General features: G+C 36.3%; 1 protein-coding gene across 1 annotated transcript in view; it reads right to left on the minus strand.

Annotated features, from left to right (window-relative positions):
• Window positions 1-670: 670 nt before the first annotated feature.
• The window catches only part of PDE3B (phosphodiesterase 3B), an 82,622-nt gene continuing 63,883 nt past the window's right edge, over window positions 671-19,409 (minus strand). Inside the window, exons 2-16 of the mRNA XM_048306343.1 lie at window positions 18,965-19,015; window positions 18,100-18,345; window positions 15,526-15,671; window positions 12,991-13,097; window positions 12,613-12,823; window positions 11,973-12,046; window positions 11,352-11,455; window positions 10,478-10,612; window positions 8,233-8,344; window positions 7,377-7,490; window positions 5,534-5,733; window positions 3,938-4,141; window positions 3,541-3,702; window positions 2,017-2,266; window positions 671-1,676 (exon numbers count right to left, since the gene is read on the minus strand). Coding sequence (XP_048162300.1) covers window positions 1,450-1,676; window positions 2,017-2,266; window positions 3,541-3,702; window positions 3,938-4,141; window positions 5,534-5,733; window positions 7,377-7,490; window positions 8,233-8,344; window positions 10,478-10,612; window positions 11,352-11,455; window positions 11,973-12,046; window positions 12,613-12,823; window positions 12,991-13,097; window positions 15,526-15,671; window positions 18,100-18,345; window positions 18,965-19,015 — 2,343 coding nt within the window. The 3' untranslated portion in view covers window positions 671-1,449. The remainder of the gene's footprint in view (window positions 1,677-2,016; window positions 2,267-3,540; window positions 3,703-3,937; window positions 4,142-5,533; window positions 5,734-7,376; window positions 7,491-8,232; window positions 8,345-10,477; window positions 10,613-11,351; window positions 11,456-11,972; window positions 12,047-12,612; window positions 12,824-12,990; window positions 13,098-15,525; window positions 15,672-18,099; window positions 18,346-18,964; window positions 19,016-19,409) is intronic.

Raw genomic sequence — 19,409 nt, forward strand, 5'->3', positions numbered from 1 at the left:
AGGTTATCTTTTTCTCCAAGTCAATTGATGTAAACACAAATATGCTGAGATACATTTAGAAATAGCACACGTGCATTTGGGTTTTATTAAGTTCAACTACACAGCATATAAAGGTTTAGTAATAAAAGGAACACTTTTAAAACTAGGCTTATTTGTGGCTTGCTTGTTTACTTGTAGCCTAATATATGAATTTTTTGTTTGTTTGTTTACAAATTAGACCTTCAATGGTAGTGTTCCTAAAAATACATCGGTGTGGAATGTCTAAGTTTGCTATTTTAAAACTCAGCAATCGAAAATGTAGTACAGTGCAGTGATTTCCATCACCTTACACAAAGTTTCCATGTTCTGGTTTCCATGCGTGTATTTTGGTATGCACATCAAACGTGAAGGCAATAAAAGCTGTGTTTGTGATGAAAGAAAAAGCGTGGGGCAAATTAAAATAGCCATTTTGAAACAGTAGTTTATGTCTTTAAAAAAAAAAATCTTTAATTCTCCTACAGCTTTACATACAAAGAATAAATGAGATACGATCTTATTTCCTTAAAATTTAATATGGGAAATGGGTGCAAGATAAAAATCTATGATGTGGTTGACTTGTTTTAAATGTGAACCTGAGTAAGGGCAGGAAATAAACATGACTTATGACTAAAAGAATAAAATTCCTTCATAATTTAAGTAGCTGAACAGGTTTTTAATGTTCTACCACAAAACAGCAAGGCAACAGATGCTAATGGCCTTGTATTCAATGAATTATCATGAACATCCACTGCAAACCTGAATATTTTCTGCAAAAATAAAACATCAGATTATGCACAATAATAAAAAGCATCAGAAATAGATGCACCTGGATTTTCTTCCTTTTTTTTTTTTTAAACCACAAATATCAGAATTCAGCATTTATGTCACAGTCCTTGAACAGTTGCTCTGAGATGACTACATTAAGCACACTACTGCACTAGGTAGACACCCCACAACAGGCTTGCACTGCAGCAGTAACATAGTTTTCATGTAGGCACAGACTTTTTTCTCATTCATGTTCAAAAACAACATGAAATAAGCAACTCAAGACAATATTAGGATTCATCCCGCGGTTCCTTGTTAGCGAAAAGTTCTTGCCACTTTGGTAATCGAAGTCACTGAATGTTTTTAAAAACTGCAGGTACCTCGAGGAAAAGAAGAGTTCCATATTCAGCAAGGCAGCATTATATCAGGATATTTTATACCAACTAAGGCATAAAGAACTTTGCATCAGGGTGTACAATACTCAATCTCTGAATAAAGTTTCATATTCTGTGTGGCGAAAGTGCATAGGAGTGGGATTCCACCAGAGTAGAAAGAATCCTCTCACAGTATTAAGGCCTTTCGATTTTGTGTGAGCTGTGTCAGGCTGAAGTCAGCACAGTGGAAAAAAAATAGGCTGTCATCACACTGAACACCACTGGAGTTCCCTTAGCATGTCTTGTCTTCTCCTAGTTGTCGTTCGTCATCTTCATCAGCTTCCTCAATAACCTGAATGTCATCTGCTTGAGGTAAAGATGAGATTTCAGTCAGCAGTTTGGCTCCTTCTGTTTTATTTTTTTCTTCCTCTTCGATCACTTTCTTCCATATTTTGTGATTTTCACTGAGGTGGTGTATTAGCTGGCAAAATATTCGTCTACCTTTTTTTCTTTGAGCTTCTGTAAAATTATAAGCATATTGGATTGTTTGACATTCCAAGTAATTGTACTTCGCACATACAAAACCAATGACAGATTGCAAGACAGACATAAATTTGAGCAAGGCATATGGATGATTATTCTGAATATTTAAACAGTGGCATGGCAAAGGATATCACCAAGTTTCTGTTTCAAACTGCAAGTCTCCTGGTAGCACCAAAATTTTTATTGAAAGAGGAAAATTTATGAAGCAGCATAACAGCAAAATCTACAAGATTTGTACAGCACAATTTTAACTGTCATCTCTATGTCTGAAGCTACTGAATGAGAACTACACACCAACTGAAATGCAGAAACTTACTTAAAATAAGATCATCTTCCATTTCTTCATCATCACTCTCTAACTGTGCACCATCGTCATCCTCAGTGCTTTCTGCATCCTCCTCCTCTTCATCAACCCACTGCCCTGGAAGCAATCCAGCTGCATTGTAGGAATTACAAAGGGGGCCAACTATGTGAGTGATGAAAGATTCCTGCAGTTTCGCCAGCTGGGGAGAAGAACGATCCATGAAGGGGCTTATTGGTAATCCAAGACTTGCTTCTTCATCACCCTGAAAGAGAAATGAAAAAGCTTATCAGAATTTCTCACAAAATTAACTTTAAATTTTTATTTTAAAAATTGCTATTAATGAACCAAGTAACCTACAACTTCCTCACGAGGGGAAGCGTAGAGTCAGGCACTGATCTCTTCTCTCCAATGAGAAGTGACAGGACACAAGGGAACAGCCTGAAGTTGGGTTAGGAGAAGTTTAGATTGGATATTAGGAAAAGGCTCTTCACCCAGAGGGTGGTTGGGCACTGGAACAGGCTCCCCAGGGCACTGGCCACCGCACCAGCCTGACAGAGCTCAAGAAGCATTTGGACAGTGCTCTCAGGCTCATGGTGTGATTTTTGGGGTGTCCTGGGCAGGGCCAGGAGTTAGACACTGATAATTCTTGTGGTCCCTCTGTGATTCCACGAACCATCACAAGGATTGTATCTTTTTACTGGTGACAATAATATGGACTAAGTGAATGTAAATGTAATTAGGCCAGTTTAAAATAAAGACACATTATGGCTCGGACTTGCACAGTCCACAATCCTCCCTTCAGCTTATGCCTGGATGGAGAACTAGCTCTACTGGAGCTGCTATTCCTCTGCCTTCACAGGATGGCTTCAGAGGAGGCAGAGACTCCACTTCAGTTGCTGAGCTGGTGGACAGAGAAAATGGCAGAGTGATCAGCCACAGCAAGGCACTCTGGTAATGGCATCCCCTGCAAGGCCACAGACGAATGACATGAACTATAGCATCCAGAGTAAAGTGGTTTGGCTTGGGTTTTTTTCCCATTTTATAAACTGGAGAAGAAAAACACTGAACAGTTGCTCACAGAAAAATCTGATCTCTAATTACTTATCTCAGCATTTCCATGGACTTGATAGTTTTAGAGCTGAACATACATTTCCAGCTTGGGGATTTTGCACATATTCTTTGACCTGGAAACATATCTGTGAACTTACCTTCTGAAAGTAAAAGAAGTTATTTTGGTTTATCAGCATCATCCTAAGGAAAGAAGCCCTCCCCCTCAAAAATCCCCTAATATCTGAAAAATGGAAAATATTGGCTAGGAGCTTGTTTTCTGGACACAATTAGTACAAACTAAAAGATCATCTAGTAAGCTATCAATGAAAATATATTTCAGTATTCAGAATGAGAAGATGGAAATATCTTACCTGAAGATTTAAAACAAGGAATAAAGCTTAATTTAGTTAAACCACTGTTAAAACAAAGAATCAATCATCTGCCCATCATTAAAACAGAAGAGAAAATTGCTCTCTCCATACCCACCTGTTCATAAAATTCATTGACAATGCCTTCAGTCCATTTCAGATGTAGCTCTCTGACTTTGGCAGGGCCATTAATATCAGCCAGTTTGATGCATATTTGACAGGCCAGCAGGCGATCGTTTTCATTGCTCCATTCTATGCCATTACTGTTCATGTCATTCACCTGGCATAGGCACAAACATCAAGTTAAAACTGTTCATCGTGGGTTTATTAGGCAATCTACAAACCATCTACAGCTGGTTTGTACAAAGAAAATACTTTATTTGCGTTTTTAATAACTTAAATTTAAATAATATAAAACTTTAAATGCAAGTAGTTAAAACTAACAACTACTGAGAAGCAGTGATAACATCGGTATATCAAGACCAGAGCAGTGCAGACACTAAAGTGGAACAAACCTTGGCATTAAATTCTGCAAGGAAATCAAAATGCTTCTTGAGGTCTGTGGCAAGGATTGCTTCAATCACTAAGAAACGAAAACGCTTGAATTCCACGTGATCGAGGTTCGATAAAAAGTTGTATTCTGGTTGTGATAAGAAAAGATTCCAGGCAGATGCAGCATGGTGATTTTCTAAGACTGATCTGTCATTGTAGAGAACAGCCTACAGATAAAAAAAACCAGAATATCGTAAATTACACAGGAAAATGTTAAAGTTATAATTAAATATTCTGAAGTTTCAGGGCTAGTCAGGAACTACATTAGGAAAAAAAAAAAAAATAGAAATTATATTTTGCCTTCTAGTTTTTGGGTTAAAGCGACACAAAAATGACAGATGAGGGGGAAAAAAACCCTCAAACTTAACAATTAGCAAAGTTCTTTGATTCTTTAAAAGTCCTTAACAATGTCCTAGTGACATCTACATTCAGACTGTAGGCACACATACACAAACCACTTAAGACTTTGCACAGTGTACGTGTGGAGCAGTGTGTGTTTTATGTCAAATAGTGATGAAAAAAAAACCAAGAAAAAGAAATCTAAGTATATGCTTTTAATTCCTCTTAATTGTGTTGGAAAAACAAAAGCAAACAAACAAAAAAAACCCCACAAACCAAACCATTTAAAAACAAACAGAAAATCCCCCATCTAACAAAAACAAAGAAACAAATAAAAACATAACAAACAAAAAAACCCCACCACAAAAAGAACTCCAAAACATACAAAACATATAAGAACTGTCATTACTGGGAAATGGTGCAAAGTATCACTAGTTTTCAAAGTGCTATGTTTAATGCTGATGCATAAAGCTAACTAAAATATAAAAGCAGCAGCGGATTTTACTCACAGCTTCCATGTTTATATAAAACACTCTATAAATAATTAATCCTGTATAGATGAAACAGAACCTGAAAGAAACCTTCATTTTGTCGATGCTTTTTGCAGTTTTTTAAAGAATGCTTATATTTTTGAAACTTGGTGATGGGTGTCTGTGTTGTTTGCTTTTCTGCTTCCTTGCATGCTATTTTCAGCAGAAATACATATCTGCCTACATCCTAAACTCTCTTTGTAAAAAGGAGTTGTTGAAAACTGATTGGAAAGTTCCCTTTCTAAGTTTTTATCTCCTAACAAGCAGTTCCAGTTTCTGATCTATTGTTGTTATTGGTGTTGTAATTATTATTTAAGTTTCCTGTCCATACCTTACTAAGAGAGATCCAAAGAGCCATCAGAGTTGCTTAGACAGACCTAGGGCCAGCTCTCTATGAAATAATCCTTTACTCTGTCCTGCACTGGTTTAGGTTGTTATTTTCATTTTTGCAAGTTGAAAGTTGTTTCTACATGCATATACAACCAATACATACAAAACACACCACAATTTAACAGGGTAGAAAAATAACAATATTACACATGTACAGTACACATTAATTTCCCCATTCCTTAAATTGGGCCTTAAACACTTAAATCCTAAATAACTTCTTTAGGGATATAGAATAGAAAAAATTTCTTTGTACTGATTTCAAACAGAAACAAATAATTTTCTGCTTACAGAGGTTCTTACCTGAGGTGCATTTGTGGCCACTAGAAAAGCATTTGTACGTCCAGGATGGTCATAGTCGTGCATGGCAGCTGCTACATACAAAGCCATCAATTCCAAAGCAGGAATGTTTGATGCCAGACAGCCATAACTGTCATCAACAATAGGACAGCTTTTTGAAGAAGTGTAGCTGACTTGAACAGGGGCAATACCACTGGCTTCATCTAAAAAAAAAATCAAAGTACAAAAAATAGAAGATTTTTTAGAATGGTATTTCATTCATATCTGTAATACATTATGAATGATGCAGCCAGACACTGTTGTAAACATGGTATTTTTATCCTTGCTGTCATGAAGCTGAATAATTGGCAGAGACTTATATTTCGAAAAAGAAAAAGTCAAATTTATAGATAAATTAACAAATTTGAAGAAAAGCTGAAATGCCATTGAGTTGCAAATTTGTAGCACTAACAGAACGTTCTACTGTTTGTCTCCAACCTCAATTAGTCCAAGAAAAGATCAATCAGCACCTTCCTTAGTATTTCTATAATTTTCCCATTTCTTGAACTTGCAAACCTACAGGAAAACCTTGGCGAGGGCAGTGGAAACTACCACAAAAGGAACTAATTGCATGAAGATAGAAGTATTTGCATGATAAGATTCACAGTTTTATTCTTCTCTTTCTTTTTTCTTTTTCTAGTGACAAAGTCACTACTTAAAGAAAAATAAAAAGGAATAGCACTTATTTCATCAGTGCATAATATAAGAGGAACTCCTTTTCCTTCATAAAATAAGCAAGGATTGAAATCCTGAAACTACTTACACTGGAAGAGTTTCCAAGCAATAAGACTGTAATTTCTTATTTTAATTTTGCTTTTTTTTTGTAGAAGGGAACAAAATTATTTTTATCACTTTTCTCCAGTTAAGTCTCCAGTCCCAATCCATTTAACACTTGGAGAAAGAAAAGGCAATAGGGTGCAATCTGTAGATATGGACAAACTTGGAAAAAATGAGAAAATTCCAGCCTTTTAAAAGCCACACAACTCATGTCTTGTCTTTTTCTACTACACATATAAAGCACAGTTCTTGAAGAGAGTTTGATTTCCTCTCTTCATTTTTCCAAAATACAAACCATTTAGCATCAAAGTCTATGTTTACAATCTTTTTTTTTTTTTTTTTTTTTTTAATCCTTCACTTACAGGAAAGATTTTGGTAAAAATTACAAATTCTTAATTAAAAAGTTAAAAAGTTAGTTCTATGAAGTCATAGACAACACAAAAGCAAGCTTCATTGGAAGTAATGGCACACAAAATTTGAATTTGGAGTCTGTATTACTCTTTCAGGGATGCTCTTACACAGTTATTGGTAGGGTGGTCACTTCCCTGCCTGAAAGTCTGCATGTGACACCTAATAGAAAATTCTGAAGTATTAATTTTTATACTAAAGCCATTAAGGAGAACTTCAATTACGTTAAATACTTTGGTATTTTTTCTTTGGTCTGTTTAACTTTCCAAAAAATTAAGAAATATTAGTCTAACGTATTTCAAATGCTAAAAATACCCCTGACTATGGCAGGAAACAGAGATTTCATTCAGCATAGAAAATTTATTAAGTGAACCAGTTTTCTTGGCTAACAAACTAACCATTACTCATCTAATAATTTTTCTAAAAGTCAATTGCATGATATTTCTGAACGGTGTGTGCTTTGTAATTTTTTTCTACTGCCTTATATTAAAGCACAAAAAAAAAAAAAAAAGTGAGTCATAAGAATAATTAGATCTTTTCTTCCAGAATAATTTGGTTTACCTGCTGTAGTTTCATTAAAACATTCTTCAGCAAAACAAAATTAACTGATGTGAATGCATACCTATATCAGTCTCCATTATATGCTCACTACGGATTTGCTGAAATCCAGGAATGGGCCGTGTTGTCAGATACCACACTGCATGGAGAACATCCGTGGCATGGATACGATTGTGGTCTGAAAATCAGCAAGATACAATGAAGAAATGTTATCTGAAATGTCATCAAAAAGAACAACAACAACAACAAAAGAAAACAAAACAAGTACAAAATGTATTATGTGATTAAATTGATTAAATATAAAAGGAAAAATTGTATTTAAGCTGTTAGTAGAGGATATATGTATCACTGAACACTTTTAAGAGGGAAATTAGATAGACATCAAGCATTCAAGCCTATGCACACTTCATCCTACCTGGGCCTCAGGAAGGGATTAAATGTCCTTTTAAATCAACCATGGTGAGAAGCAAGCACAGCTTGCAATCTAACACCTACGAGCACCTGGGCTGGGGAAACATCTGTGGAGTGGGGAAGTGTGTTTCGTGCTTTGTTTTCCAATAAATTTGGCTGCTCTACACAGCAAGATGAACAACTACCATCAAAATTCTCTATTTGCTTCTCATTTTATTAAGGACCTAAGCCAAATTTCTGTTAAGTCAGCAAATATTCCCCAAGTGACTTCAGTATGTTTGATTCAACCACTAATTCAAATTCTTTAAGATTATCTTCAAACTGCAAATTAACAAATTCGGTTTTAGAGTCCACCCATTTTGTCCTACAATTCATTAGAGCAGTTCCAAGTTCTGTCAAGTGTATTCATTAAAAACACACTAAGCTCAGACACTGCCTACCAATACAAATGCACGCACTGGAGGAGACACACTGATATAAAATTCCACGTGCAGCCAGGGAGTACTTACAGGGAATATCCCGGTAGCCGTTTTCTAGCGCGCAGAAGTAATTCATGAACTCTTGAGTGGGGATTTTGAAAATTTCAAACAAGCCAGTGTCTCGAAACAAGCTATAAGTTACCTAAACAAAGATTAATATTAATTGAATTCTGAAAGGTATACCAATGCATGTTCAGCTTTTTCAACTTTGAGAATATTCTTGTTTTTAAAATTTTACATGCCAACAGACTTTGAAATTACTGAAATTCCACTAAAGATTATCAGAATGATATTGTCATAGAGATATATTTAATAAATTTTTAGCGCAAAAATGTGTATTTTTATGATCCTCTCAATAACAAAAGCTTTTATTTCCTTACTGATAAATTCTATGCACAACTGATTATTTTTAATAATATTGCCAAAATTTTTTCGTAAGGCTAAGTAAGTCCTGCTTTATTCCGTTAGCGACCTAAAAAGAAGAAATTTACATTCTGATTTATTATTCAAAACTTTGAATTACTTAATTATAGCAGCAGAGTCATTAACAATAAAAAAAAGAGAAACAAACAGCACCAGCCCCTCAACACTGTGGTTATTTTTGAGACTTTGACAAAGAGATCCTAGTTCTTGTGTTTATTATGACTTGAGTGTTTTTAACAAAACTAGCTGGTAAATGAAGAAGTATTTCAAAAAGGTACTCAGAATATCCAATTATGTATATGAAGCATATGTTACGGTTTACATGGAGAACTTAGTGTACTTCAAAGCCTAATCCCGCCCCCCCCAAGGCTAAAAATATTTTTTAAAACAAGTCACTGCTACTCATTTTTATAGCTTTTTTTCCTAGACATAGCAGAGGAACAAGAAGTTCTGAAATGTGAGAGGTGCTCACAGGAACAGGAGCAGCAAAAGAAGGAGACATCACTCCTTCCACCTGGCCCAACCTTTCCCCTTTCACATACCCAGTCTGAGAACCTTACAACTGATGAGGGTAAAATGCACTTTTTAATTGGCTGCTAAATAAGAAATGAATCAGGTGCTTAGAGCGCAACAGGCAGAAGCTCTGGGGTGGGAGGAGGAGAAGTAACAACACACACACAATCTCAGGAAGAACTAGTACAGAAATTCTGGTAGAGTTAAGGCCTGTACACCAAAGTACATAGAAGTGTGAACTCTGCCCTAGAGTTCCTCTGCACACAAATGGAATGCAAGCCTGTGTGGATCACTGAGTATCCTGCACTAGAAAAACCACTCAAAAGTGGTTTGGGGCATTCTAGTCTGTACATTAACACTTGTCACTAACTTGGGTGACAAAAGACCTGAAAACATTCGATCAACAAAGACTAATTGAATATTAAAAAAAAAACCAAACCAAAACCACCAAAGTACTGTGTATTATGAAAGAAAAGATGGTGTCTAATAACAAGAATTAAATTATTCCCATTGGTGTTTCCTGACTTCAGTCCAGGGGCAGGCCTGTGATTCCAACTGCATCAGAGTGCTTCCAACTTGTTTCCTTCCCTCCAGCTGATTGTTCCTAACACTGACCTTGAACAAAAGTGACGTGTTCTGTTCCAGAGTGGAAAACTAAGATACTGGAAATAAAACTATTTAATGGTCAGATCAGAAGCTCCACGATTGCTAAATCCACCCTAAGGAAGGAGACAGAAGCTTCCAGATGACCTTGATGAATGGGAGAAGCTGGGGAAGAGCAAACAGAATCCTATTCTTGCACCTGCCAGCAGGTTTGGCTTCAGCAAAATGAAACTGCATGGAAGAGCTTAGTAGTAAGTCAGAAAGAGATAAAAGGGATACTACGTGCAGAAAGCAGCATGGAAAAAACATCCCACTGTTTGTAGGATCAAGAGGCAAAAGACTGCCTAAAAGATCACTTCTCTTCCCTCACGGGGGTAGCACTGGCAGAAATATTTTACTGAAATAAAGAAAAGAGAAATGGTTGATAAACAGAGTAGTAATTCTGAAAGCAGGAGGTAATTTTGCACAGGCAATGGCATATTGTGATAAAACCCAGTCAGTGTGAGTCTAACCTATGTACATTGAGAATAAAATTCAGAAAAACTGGAGCATGTTCTCTATAGATAAACCATTTTTTATGGTTTACAATGGCATGGAGTACATGAGAAGTCATATTTCTGCTTTTCAAGATAGCATTCACACATATGTGCACTGCAAAACTTCTTCATGGTTTAAATAAAATACAGAAGCATGACACCTTTACATACCCTCCCTCGTATAATAAAAGACAACAAACCTGGCTAAGGATCCTTCCAGACTGATCTCCCATTTCTTTTACAAGGTCAAAAATTTGGAAATTCCAATTGTTCATCTTCTCCATTAGTGAATCATGGTCTAATAACATTGTTTCTAATGAAGAGCTCTGTTCCACCTGTACGAGATTAAGATACTTTATCATCTCTAAAATAACAACGAGAACTAATTTATCAGTTGTGTTGGCAAAAAAAAGCCTTGAAAATGATAAATCATTTGTGAATTTATTGAATGGTGCTGCAACTACGGCTATGAAAAAATCATAAATCAGTATCACAAATAGCACAGTTAAAGGCTTGACTTCTCCTGTTTTGGGCAGCAAATTCCAGGGCTTTCTGAGATGGCACTAGATTTTCCTTCTTATTTGTTTTTAAGCAAGATGAGTTAAAACAAAGCCAAAATATGCATAGGCTAACCCAAGATTTACTGAGCTTTAAGATTTTGTTAATTGGACGAGCTTTAAAAACACCTGATTTATAAACCCAAAATGTTAATAGCACTGTATTGAGCATTCCTTTGTAAGTCTCACTGGAACTGCTGCATCTTTCATAAACTTCCAAAGGAAAATACCAGCCAACCAGTGTTTGAGCATACCCCCTCAACATTAAATCTACACAAATCAATATTGATCAACAAAATCAATACAATCACAACCTTTCCTATCATTTGCTAGGGACATTTATGCAAGATAGAAATAAACAGTTGTTAAAGGAAAATTTGAACTCCCATGCACCACCACCCTTTGGAAATTACTATTTTAGCAATGCAAGGGCCTCTTCACAGCAAGTTAGGAATTACAAAGAAATACTGAATTGAGAAAAGTTACTGCAAGTGGTTTTTTGCAATTACATGCTTACAAGCAGTTTATTTTGTGTTTGATCAATCATTTCCTTCCTTCCATCTTTCCTCTCCTCCATATGGTGGAAAGATTCTTTTGAAGCATTAGCACTTGCAATTTCACCTTAAAGAAAGCACATACAGAAATACTATATCAATAATTTATTTGTAAATTACTACTGTCTAATAATTTTTGGACTGATCATACAGATTTGTCACAGAAATAAAAGTAATAGCTTGTTTCTAAACCATTTAATTTAAGAAATATGCAAAAAGAGTTGTAAAGGACAACATTTATTAGACAAAACCTATTTGAACATTAAGAAAAGCTAAAAGCATTGCTTTTATTTGCAAAAATTGGTTCAGTGATCAGTTTAGCTTAGTTGGTAGAGCACTTGTTTGATATATGGAGTACAGATCTATAAAGGTATTAGTGGAAGCCTGTTTTAAAATCCTTACTATGGAGCAGGCAATATTTTGTATTCTTTTGATTATTCTAAAACACAAAACAAAGTCAAATACACACATAGGTTAAAATATAGGAAAAAAATTATGTAGAAATAATAAAATTTTAATTTAACTGGCTTTCAAAAAAAAAGCAGCAAGCTGATATCAAGTATTTGTCTATTTTGAAATCCCACCTGATTTTCTGTCTCTGTATTCTGCAAATTCTGGTTCTGGTATTGGAACAGGCTTGAGTATCTGACGTCCACAGCTTACAGAATACATGAAAAATATTTACAACATTCAGTAACTTTCTTCTTTTGCTACTGCTGTCTTCTACTGAAAAATATCTGCAGATTACTTTTTAAAAAAAAGGCTTGTGAAGATTTCTTCAACAACTGACCTTAGTGTTTTCTCTTAAATTTGGCACACATAGATTTAGTCTGTCCTTGGATAACAATCAACCATCACCTCCCCCAGACTTAGACCTCTGAATTAATAAAGTAGAGCTCATAACTAAGAGGGTATTCAGAAACACAGACTTCAATTCCCAAGTAAGAAACCCTCCTTTTCTAAAATTCCATAGAATATTGTTCCTCTACAAAACAGCTGCTGAGAAGGATGGGCCATGGCAAAGCAGTGACATACATTCAGCATTCTTTATTCTCCCCTGGATAACAGTTACAGATTATTTTGAGATCTTATGCCTTTTTCAATCCTAGTAGGTGCACAGGTCTTGCTTTATTTTTTTGCTTTTTTTTGGTTTTGGTTTTCATTTTAATTGCACTCCTTTCAACAGATATGAAGTGACTGAAACTATAACAGAGTTTACAGTACCTGCTGCACATATAACCTACAGGTGTTTTAACTGGCTGCTGAAAATCTGGAGAGCTAGATGTGTGTCCTGGAGCCTTGTGTATATTAATGCTTGGTTTTGTGAGGAAATCAGCAGTGTCAGGGAACTCGACAGGTGACCAGTTGCTGAAAGCCCCACTGGAGACAGATCCGTGACTCGGTGACCCCACGGGACTCAGGCCGGGAGAAGCACCTTCCAAAACAAACATTGCATGGGGTTCAGATGACAGTGAAGTTGTTGCTGTTTACCAAGACTGGATTTAAACAACAAGGGACATACTAATGTTATTTTAGTGCTGTGTTTTGATGAAAAACCCCTTGATGTACCATCTTGTTACTGTACAAATTGCGTGGTCTTACCTGCTCGTCTGGGACCCATGTGATGGGTCAGTGTCACAGAGGATGATCTTTGCTTTGGTATTGTCAGCAAGTTTGCACCAAAAGACCCATTTGAGTGAGATCCTTGGCTGAAAAGAAAAAAAACAGTAAGAATTTTTTTTTATGTCTTTCCTAGTTTTTCTTCCATTTTTATTAAATAAAATCCTTTTAAAATAGGTATACTGCCCTGTGACATGTCCACCACCATTCAAGAAAGAGAGAATACTACAAAGCAGGCAAATTCAAGACCAGCTAGAAAATATGCCAATCACATGAAATAAAAACTGCTGTGTACTGACTGAAAGCAACAAAAAACTTTACACAGTCCTAAAATGACACAATAAATATACTCAGACTATGTGTGATAGGTTTTACTTTCTAACATGCTACTTTCCTTGAACATTTGAAGCAGGCTGTTTCCGAACAGATCTGAGGATTGATTACTTTGGAAACACACTGAGAACCTCACACAGCCACAGCGGTTTTCAAATAAATTTTGCATATTCAATTAATTATTTTATTTAGTATAAACTTAAAACCAAAGCTATTTTTGACATCGAATCATATTTTGCTTCAGTGGCCAAATCGTTCAACTCAATTGCTCAATTCTGCCATCTGCTGTTGCAGAGACGAAATTTCATGCCATAATTTAAAATTCTATTTGCTTTAGTGAGCAGAAACGTAATATGCAACTAAAAATAATTGCATATGCGCATTTCAACGTGAAAATAGTTAATTTAAAACTATTTCTCTTCAGGAGGGGAAAGCAGTATTTACCAAAACAGATTTAATCTTTCTTAAGCCGATTGCAAAAAAAGTCCAATACAGAAATAATACTTGATCTCCCATCCCTAGTTTAAATATATGAATATGAAAAATGAGTTAAAGAATAAACATGGATTTGTTTCTGTGTATCTACACCCACTGGAGAGGGTCCAGCAGAAGCCACAAAGGGGATGAAGGGTCTGGAGCACCTCCCTTATGAGGAGAAACTGCAGAAGCTGGGCCTGTTTAGTCCAGAGAAGGCTGAAAGGGGATCTCATCAGTGCATATAAATATCTCAAAGGTGGGCTAAGAGGATGGTGCCAGATTCTCTTCAGTGGCACCCAGAAAGAGGATGAGGAGCAATGGCCATAAACCAGAACATGAGAAGTTTCACCTCAACATGAGGAAGAACTTCTTTACATTTTGAGCTAGTGTTTGAATGAGAAACCAAATCAAAAAATCTGCATACAAATAAAACAGATGCTCCCAAGAGCTGCTTTTGAACAGTAAGGAAAGTAAGGAAACCCTCTGTAAATATACATTGAGACTGCAGCAGGAGGGCTGGGCCTCAGATTGAAATCCCATGGTTGCTAAGGTTGAAGCAATTTCTCTGGTCCCTGGTTATTTCCAGAGGATACAACTGAGGAGGTTTGTCTGGACACTGGCAACCAAATCAGCATCAAAATATAATCTTTACATGATTACCAGTGCTCATATTAGAATATTCAATTGTGCTTTATACACAACCCACAATTAAGTTTTACAACGTAAAAACTTAAAGCTCATATTTTACTCAAGGAGAAGAAAAACACTGGGCCAGATTATTTAAATGGTTCACTTTAAAATTAAATATAATACTGACAAGTAAATTCTTGCATGTGTGTATATGAATTTCCATCCTCTACTAATAATTAGCAGTTATCAGCTTAACTCACATTTTCTTTTTTAAAAATGCATCTGTTATACTTTCCTTATGACCTATGTAGAACCATTTAAAGAAAAAAGACAACAAAAACCCCCAAACAAAACAAAAACAAACAAAAAACACAAAAAAAATTAAAAAACCAAGAAAGCCAATGAAAGCAGAACTCCACCCATTTTTACAGATTTCCAGAGCAAAGATATACACATTCATACATTTAATAAAATTAAATGTGCGAATTTTCACTAATATACAACTTTACACAAAAAGAAAAAAAAAAAACATTTATTTTAATCCTAATTCAGAATGTTATCTCAACTCTGGAAATAAAAGCTCTCTTTGTACCATACTGATTAACAAGAAGAGAAGAGATGACTGCCTTAATCTGTTTTACAGCTTGCTTGATGACTGGAGGAACAATAAACATTGTAATACACAAAACAGTGGCTCCCAACCACAAGAAAATTGTCTCACATTTTAGTTATATATGGGTATATGGAAGTTGGCAAGTGATACATATTTTAAATAAAAAGAAGGAGGAAGTCAGTACAAGTTTAGACACTAAACTAGTTTGTTTTGCAATCATGTATGTTGGACTTTTTTTTCATTTCCTACTCAAAGGCCTACTTATTATGACAGAGCAGACTATTTAACCTCAAAATGACCTGATTTCTACTTAAGATCAACCCGAGTTACAAAGCATAGTACATAATTAACTTTTCCAGTTTATGCTGGCAGAATTTGGAGACTTAATTCACAAGACTTTACCTCAAATACTTCTGCCAAGTTCCAGCACTATTATTGCCCTTAAAATGCTGTTCAGTGCTTACCTTGGTGTGTTATACTCCTGATGGGATCTCTTGCTAATGTTACTCCGTTCCCATCTAGATGATGTTGATTCTATAGGTGACAAGCCAGAAACTCCTGAAGATCGTCTCAGCTGTGGGGTTGGCAGGCTGCTCCTGCTAGTTAATCCCTGTGGAGAAATTTGGCCATGGTTAAAACCCATGGAAGTTAAAACAGACGTTAAAATCTTATTTATGGTTTGTAAGGGCTATTTATTGCTTATTTTTATAGTGAAACAGCTGACGTGGTATCTTGCCACAGGTGTGGTATCTTACTCCAGGTGGGGGTCTTCCAAGGGCAACAAGAGACAAGAGATATGAATACTCAGGGGTTTGCCTAGACAACTTTTATTTGCCTAAATTGTGAAAACTGTTCAAATCATGACTGATAATAACAGCAGCAATCCACCCATCCGGCAAGCATTCTGCTGCCATACACTAGGAGAGCTGGGGACACTCTAGGGACAGTCATGATGACAGTGGAAAGTGTTTCTCTCACAGAGCAGCCTTGTAACATTTTTTGTGACAGAATTAATTTTCTTTCTTTTTTTTTAATTTTTCTGAGTACTGGGCAGTTCATGCTTCCTAGAAACCCAAGGGAAAAGGCTAGTGTTAGATAACCAGTTATGACCAGCCCAAGGTCTGAAGCCCAGTTTCAGTTGCATTCTTTCCTTGTTTTTAATTCCTTTCCTATCAAGGAGAACAGGCAGCTCACCACTGAATCATAGAACAGCTTGTGTTGGAAGGGACCTTAAAGATCCTCTAGTTCCACCCACCCTGCTGTGGACAGGAGCACCTTTCCCTAGACCAGGTTGCTCAGAGTGCCATCCAACCTGGCCTGATATCCAATCTAACCCTGCCCTCTTTCAGTTTGAAGCCGTTCCCCCTTGTCCTGTCACTACACGCTCATGTAAATAATCCCTCTCCACCTTTCCTGCAGGCTCCTTTCAGGTACTGGAAGACCACAATTAGGTCACCCCAAAGCCTTCTCCTTCTCCAGGCTGAACAAATCCAATTCTCTCAACCTTTCCTTGTAGGAGAGGTGCTCCATCCCTCTGATCAACTTGATGACCCCCTTAATCAACTTGAAAATTATAACTGAACAAACTTTGGAAGCCAGTCAGGGAAGAGAAATAAAGATGTACATAATCAGCAGAAAAAACACATGGAGGAGACCTTTTATATTCCGAGTCAGGGAAAGAGAGCCCATTTTGAAGAAATACTTTCATATTATTTTCTTTGGAGTTTGTGCTCACTTACCTGCTTTTTGGAAGAAAAAGAAATTTTTCTCTTGCAGTAACACATAGGGGGAAATACTTGGGCTTTACTTAAACATACACCAAAGCCAAAAAATCATTGAATGATAGTGGCAAGCCCTAGGAAAATTTCTATACAGAAACCCCCCAAAATTTGAGGGAAAAGTTACTTTTCGGAAGGAGAAAAAGAGAATAGCTGTGAAAAAACATATCCTTTCAATCTCACATAGTCTTCATAACTCATCTCCAGTAATGAATACTTTTCATTTCACACTATTTTGACTAGCTATAAAGAAATTTTAAAAAACAAAAGGTATACAAATCCTTAGTGGCTTTTAAAGAAATCCACAAAGAAAAACATCCTGAATGACTGTGATCCCTGTCCAACTGATTTCTGCAGGTATCCATGTGACATTCTGAAGAATTTCATACTGCAGTGATTCTGCAGGATCTTCCACCAGAGTAACCTGCAGACACTGAGTTTTTTCCCCAAAAATATGGCTCCCAACAGACATTTCACGATCTGAATCTGGCTCCAAAATACTAAGCCAGTAAGACGATCAGTTTGGGCCAAGCCTCCCACTTTCCTGGAAAGGTAAACACCTCAAGGGCATGTTCCAGAGCAGCCTCCACAATGAACAGCCTCAAGCTGTCAGTACTGGGCTGGAATTACTGGCTCTTGTGCTCTGCAGCTGAGTTCCTACATTGTGATGTTTTTCTACCACATTCCTTAGTGTATCATGTAGTAACTACATTTTTGCTTTCACTTGCTAACGCAGGGTAATGGAGAAGTGACTGTGGATTTTACACTAAGTAATTTGTTGAAGAGAAAAGGGAACTTTTCCTTTGACATAGCTGATTTGCTTCTGGCTGATGGCTGGTTTGCTGTCCACAAGAGCAAATTCCTTGGGGAAGAAAGGTCAATGAAAAAGCCAATCTGACAGTAATAGTTAGATAAAGAATGTGGAAGAATCAAAAGCAGCCCTGTTTGTCCCATATCATGAGACTGTAACATCTTCAGTTTATATTTGCTGTTATTTTGAGGAATGATGTTGTCAGGGTGCAGACCAGTGCTTGTACCTGTCTATCCACCAACCACTTAATTTTGCATTTTGGTACCTATCTCGATTTCATTCAATGTGTTTTCACAGCTGCTCTCTTTCAACCTTAAACATTGTCCATGGGTACTCAGTAGAGAACCTACTACGCATACAGGAGCATTCTTTCCAGATGAATTTTTCTTTATCTATTTATTTTTGTTTAATTGCAACATACACGTGAATGAAAATGAAAGCCATTTGACCTTGAGCAGCTTCCGGTCTTTTTCAGCAGGATCCTCTATTTCAGGACAGGGGAAGAAGCCAGGAAATGGTGTGAATGGGCTGGCCTTTGGCCTGCATGCTCCTGAGAAAGCACCAATGAGACTGTTAATGCTTCGAAGGGAAGAGATCACATGTGGTGGAAGAGATGGGTCACTCAGGAGCTCTGTGAGCATGTTCCGAGCCTCGTTCAGCACTGAGAGATCAACTCCATTTCCACTGCCAGCACCCTGGAATAGATGGAAGTGTTGCAAACTATTAACATGTCAAAAGACTTCATGGTATACTTTATTTTAAATAAGGATTGCGAATTTTTAAAAATAAATTTAAAAAAATTAATGCAACATTTTTCTTTCAAAGGAAATATATACATATAGACATTCAGACAGCAGTTTCTGCAGGTTTTTATCACACAAATAAAAAGTAATTCACAACTCAACATTAGCTTTCAGTTTATTTTTTTCTATTTAAAATCTGTTCTGAATTTTTTAATCTCTATTTATCTCAGCATTAAACTTAGTATTCTATTTATTCCAACAATATCAACAAATTTTGGCAGTCAAACTGCTGGAGCCCCTTACAGAGGTACAATTTCCACAGCCTCATCATTTTTATTAAGCCTGATTCTACTGAAAGAAATTATTAAAAAATTGTCCAAAAAAAAGTGATTCGTTTTAAGTTTGCATAATTCTCTGAACAGGAACAACGAGAGCTTACTACAATGTAAGAGACAGAGGGTAAAATTAGGCAAATATAACATCAACAGAAAACTGAAATTTGACAGTTTACAGTGAACTCTGTACTCAATCACATTTTACAAACCCCCAATTAAATTAATAATATACTGACCTGGTAATAGGGCTTGTACCATTGCTTCAAATCCCAATCCCAAAGTATCATCTGTAAAGATTAAAAAAAAAATAATAATTAAAAAAAGATTAATAGATGATATGCTAATGCTGAAAAACAGCAATGGCATAAATCTTGATTGTGTGGTGCAATGAGAAATGTTTCTCCCTTCATCTTTTCATATGTAATTTGGGCCATATTCTTGGTTAATGCTACCCAGCAAAAGCCCTAAAGAAGAGTTTGAAGAAATTGCATGCAACAGAGATATTGTGATGACAGAATAATACGGCCTTATTTCAATATTTTTGGATTGCTTATAAATCGTTTAACATACACGCTCCATTTGGTGGTGACAGTGCTTTCCTGCTCCTATTCACCTCAACTTACAAAAGCAAATCTAGCCTAAAACCTCAAAAATATTTTTTTCTTTCCAGAATCATTCAAA

The sequence above is a fragment of the Corvus hawaiiensis genome, chromosome 6 (assembly GCF_020740725.1).
Source record: "Corvus hawaiiensis isolate bCorHaw1 chromosome 6, bCorHaw1.pri.cur, whole genome shotgun sequence".
NCBI lineage: Eukaryota > Metazoa > Chordata > Aves > Passeriformes > Corvidae > Corvus > Corvus hawaiiensis.